Here is a 4,805-nt window from a genome sequence, read left to right on the forward strand (position 1 = left end):
TTTTTGTTTAAAAAAAGTAAAAAAAAAGGTGTGTCGAGATATTCGTTCCCTATGAATAATCCAAACAAACATCATGGCCCTATGTAACTCATAATAGGGGGAAAAGAAAACGTCACTTTCTTTCTAATTCTATGAGATCTAAATTGTCATGTAAATGAAAGCGAGCCAGTGAGGGCAAGTTCGGTAGATATCACAAATCCCCAGAATGGTGTAATTATGTTAGACTAACAAAATTGTCTAAATATAGGTTTGCGCTTAATGTAACTCAGCTTCTTTTTGGGAAACAAAACTAGATATATATGGGCTAACATGTCTCCAGTGTCCGAGATGTAGAAGATGGTCTTTGCCCTTTGTACTACTTTTGTCCTCTCTCTCTCTCTCTCCCTCCCTCTCTCCCATAAGCTAGTCCAAATAGTTTCAACTATTTTTTCTTTTCTCTGCATATAATTTTTCCCTTAAGCTGCGCCTCCTTTTTCTCTGTCTTTGTCTGAGTTTTCTTGTTATGAACTCATGCTCTGTGAAACTTTCATAGGGTGGTGTTTTTTAAAGTATGGATTTTGGTGGGGTGATGACAATGGAAACCATACAAGAATCTGCTAATAACATTTCAAAAACAGTCAACTCTCCAACTGAGACTAACAACTCCTCAAAGATCAGTAATGGATCTGGGCAACAACTGAAACAAGAGAGATCTGGGCCTTGTGATGACACTAATTGGAGGCCTTCTAAAGTTCAAAGAGCAGCAGCAGATGACTTCTCTGCCCTTTGTAAGCAGATGCCCCAACAGCAAGGTCCTACTACTCCCACTTTGTTCATGAGATCTGGTTCCCCAAATAATGGACGTGGTCACTCCACTATGCTCAGTTTTTCATCTCCTAAGTCTGAAGAATTAATCCCTTTTCTTTCTACTAATAATGCTTCTGCTCAAGACTCATCCAAGAGTCTTGCTTTCCCATTGTTTGACTCTGGATCCCACTACAGCAGAGCTTCAGGTATCAGAAATGTTATGTACTCCGTACTAAATAATTTTTTAAAGTTCTTTGGCTGCTTGATTGTGTTTAGATAATGACTGGACATAGGGGGATTTTGGAGATTTGGATGCTGATGACGTGGATTTGCAAAAGATCTGTTTTAATCATGTTTAGCTGTTTTATTTTCCTGTACAGGAGATGGGTCTTTTCAAAGAAATACTGTAGATGTTAGAAAAGAGGTATTCTATACATTCTGATGGTCTTGTCAATAAAAGAAAAAAACAAAAAGGAAAAAAAGTAGGAACTTGTGAAGAATCTTTGTCAATGATATCCTATACTGGGTGGAAAATCTGGTCTTTTCATGTACATATTGGGCAAATCTCAAACATCATTTAAGGAATGAAAAAAGTAAAGGGTGCACTAAAGTAGGTGCACGAAGGGAAAAAAAGGGAAAGAGAAAAAGAAAGAAAAGATCAGACTTTTTGATATTTGAGTCTCAGATATTTATGAAGTTCAGTCAACCTTATGTGCCTTTGATTAATTGATCTTTCTATTGCCTTACCTTTTGATCTGTAATTTACTATACTGTGCAAGTTCTCCTAATTGATTTTTGCTCAACAAGTCTACTTTCTTAGCTTGTGCTTTTTCTTGGTTCAGCTTATGCCTCTGGAGGTTCAAACGAAAGCACGCGTGGCCCTTTTGTTGCGAGGTTCAGAGGTCCATTTACTCCTTCTCAGTGGATGGAATTGGAACATCAGGCTTTGATCTACAAGCACCTTGTGTCAAATGTACCAGTCCCTCACCAGTTGCTTATTCCTCTTAAGAAGTCTCTCAATCCATATGCATTTTCTGGCTTGTCCGCTGGATCTTATGCCTCCAATTGTAAGATTTTCACTTCCTTTACCAAGTGTTGACATCATCTGTGCCAAAACAGAACGTGTATTTATACCTGATCCATTATATAAGAGTCCTAATAGATTATTGGTTTTGAGTATAAAACTGTGCATAACTGATACATGCATAATTACGTGAGAATCGATGTGTTATTTTATAAGATTATGTGCATAAGATAAAACTAAGTGTTGCCTTTGGTGGCATTGCAGTCACTACATATTATTCATTGCATAGATACCCATGTATCATTATTCACTGAATCACAATACATATATTACTATCTCTGCATAGCAAGTCTGAATCAAATGACTCCTCAGAGCCTAAAACCTTGTTGCTTGTTTGGCTCAGGATTTTGTTGTGGGGTTGCCAATATCTCTCAAACAATTGGAACCGTTAAACTGTTAATGGATTCTCTAAGGATTTTGACTCAGTACTAATCCAGTTCTATTACTTAATCCTCCATATCTACTTAAGTATCTCTGTACGACTGTACCTGAATTTGGGATTCTCTTGCTATGTTATGTGGCATCCTTTTGCACATAGGTTTCACTAATAATATACGTTTTTTTTATCTATGATACACACTGTATTTAAGAGCATGAAGAACATTCTAAAATAAGTTGTTTTCTATCAATACTTATTTGTGTGCTTGTCTCTTTTTCTTTTCAACTATAAATAATCAAACTTATGGCCTATGATAACTAATTTCTCAGCTTTTAATTATTAATAAATTTCTGAGTTTAGTTTCTCTACCGTTTGTGCACATATTTGTTGAGTGTCCTCACACTCTAGGTGATTTACAGACATGTTTTCTAGGAAATGTACATAAGTTCTTTTAGTTTTCGAAGGGCTAGAGGATACTGGTGCATTGTAAGGGTTGACACTTTCTCATAGTTTTTTTTTTTGACTTTCTTTCCCTAAAGTCGTTTATCAATTATTCGGTCTCGTACATTTTCTTTTCTGTTCTTTCTCTTGCTTTTCTTTTTGTTCATCTTTTCCCTACTTTGTGGTACCTGTAGGGGGATGGGGTACTTTCCATCTTGGTTTCACTGGCAACACCGATCCAGAGCCTGGTAGGTGTCGTCGAACAGATGGAAAGAAATGGCGGTGCTCACGAGAAGCTGTCCCTGATCAGAAGTACTGTGAAAGGCACATAAACAGAGGCCGCCATCGTTCAAGAAAGCCTGTGGAAGGTCAGAATGGCCATGCTGTCTCTGGATCCACCACTTCAAAGGTGGCATCAGTCGCACCCTCCTCATCAGCGACGGTGATATCCAGCAGCGGCACATCCAACAGCCTTGGTGCTGTTCAGCACCAGTTCAATAGCTTGCAGCCCAGTGCTGCCAATCCTTCCACGGACCAGCTTGTCAACAGGTACTAAATATATTTAAGTACTGATGGCTAATTGATATGCACATTTAATGCTTTCTCCTTGACAGAGATACCTTTATTTTCTCTTAGGTGTTAAACCTAAATTTGAAATTTCTTCTCTAGGAGGATTTTAACAAGGAAAAAAGGGTTGTCAGCTTGTCATCTAGACCTGCAGGGAATAAGAGGAAAAAGGAACTAGAAATGCATAACATATTTATTATTCTTTGGTCCTAATTAGTAAGTATATAAATGACAGAATCCTGACTAAAAAAAGTATGCATATGACAGAATGCAAGATCATAAAGGTGTCTCTATGATATCTCCAACAATTGGTTTGAAGCCCAAGGCCTCGGCTATTTCAATTCAAAAGCAACATAATGGATTTGAACTATCCTCGCTGTCAGAGTTTGGACTTGTCTCGTCAGATTCTCTTCTTAATCCTTCGCAAAGAAGTTCCTTTGTGAATCCTAAGAATTCCAATGCTTTCATAGATTTCAATGACCAAGAACAAAGTGAACAACATCCAGTTCACCATTTCATTGATGGCTGGACCAAGGAACAGTCTTCACGTGCCTCTGCATCTTGGCCCGATGAACTCAAATCAGACTGGACCCAACTGTCCATGGCCATTCCCATGGCTGCCTCAGATTTCTCATCATCATCGAATTCTCCTCGTCAAGAGAAACTCACTCTTTCTCCCTTAAGGTTATCTCGTGATTTTGACCCGATTCAAATGGGCTTGGGAGTAACAAATAGCCACGGTGAACCTATGCAAAAGACAGCTAATTGGTTACCAGTATCCTGGGAAAATGCACTTGGTGGTCCACTGGGTGAGGTCCTGAATAGTACTGCAGCTAACGCAGGAGATGCCAAGAACTCTTCAGCTCTGAACCTGGCAACAGAGATGTGGGATAACAGCCCTCCATTTGGATCATCTCCTACGGGCGTCCTGCAGAAGTCAACCTTTGTTTCGCTCTCAAACAGCAGCTCAGGAGGTAGTCCCCGAGCTGACAGCAAGAAGGTTCATGAGGGTGCTGGCATGTGCGATGAGGTGATCGGCTCAACTCTGGCGAGTTCATTGTGTATTCCCTCGATGTAAGTCCTGTGTTTGTTTTATAAAAGACACTGGCAGATATTACCTTGATGGTAATTTCTCTTGTTTGCTGTTTCTCTTGTCTTGCTCTGCATGTTTATGAAAGCAGATATTTTCGACAAGTATGTGTTGTTGTAACTTTAACAGACATTTGATGTGATCTTATCCTTCCAGAGAACTCAATGTATTTGTTATTGTTCCTTTTTTTTTTCTTCTGTAAACGAACGTGGAACTCTCGTTTGCTTGAGCTTTTCTTATCTGATGGTCACATTTAAAATTGCAGTTTGCACTTTTAAAGTTGTGATTTGCTGGCTGTTTTGGGGCGTCTTAATTAGTTTATACTGCATAACAGATAAGATATTGCCGGTTGATTTATCGCCATCCCCCTTACGAAAAAAAGAGAAAAGAAAAGAAGGATCGTAAAATCATTTTAATGCCCGCTTCCTTGTAGAGAGAACAATAGGTCCCCCATAACT

General features: G+C 38.9%; 1 protein-coding gene across 1 annotated transcript; it reads left to right on the forward strand.

The window, feature by feature from the left end:
• The first annotated feature begins 242 nt into the window (after nt 1-242).
• LOC104086844 (growth-regulating factor 1-like) lies at nt 243-4,536 on the forward strand. The gene is made up of 4 exons (XM_009591188.4): nt 243-992; nt 1,629-1,853; nt 2,885-3,239; nt 3,525-4,536. Exons 1-4 carry the CDS (start codon nt 551-553, stop codon nt 4,333-4,335), a joined length of 1,833 nt encoding a protein of 610 aa, XP_009589483.1. The 5' UTR covers nt 243-550; the 3' UTR covers nt 4,336-4,536.
• The last annotated feature ends 269 nt before the right edge of the window (nt 4,537-4,805 follow it).

Source organism: Nicotiana tomentosiformis, chromosome 2, assembly GCF_000390325.3.
Source record: "Nicotiana tomentosiformis chromosome 2, ASM39032v3, whole genome shotgun sequence".
Classification (NCBI taxonomy): Eukaryota; Viridiplantae; Streptophyta; class Magnoliopsida; order Solanales; family Solanaceae; genus Nicotiana; species Nicotiana tomentosiformis.

Excerpts from the sequence above, each read along its gene's own strand:
- LOC104086844 (XM_009591188.4), top strand. The coding sequence starts at position 551 with ATGGATTTTGGTGGGGTGATGACAATGGAAACCATACAAGAATCTGCT. Across the intron at positions 993-1,628 it reads CCACTACAGCAGAGCTTCAG|CTTATGCCTCTGGAGGTTCA; the intron begins GTATCAGAAATG and ends TTCTTGGTTCAG. Across the intron at positions 1,854-2,884 it reads TGGATCTTATGCCTCCAATT|GGGGATGGGGTACTTTCCAT; the intron begins GTAAGATTTTCA and ends TGGTACCTGTAG.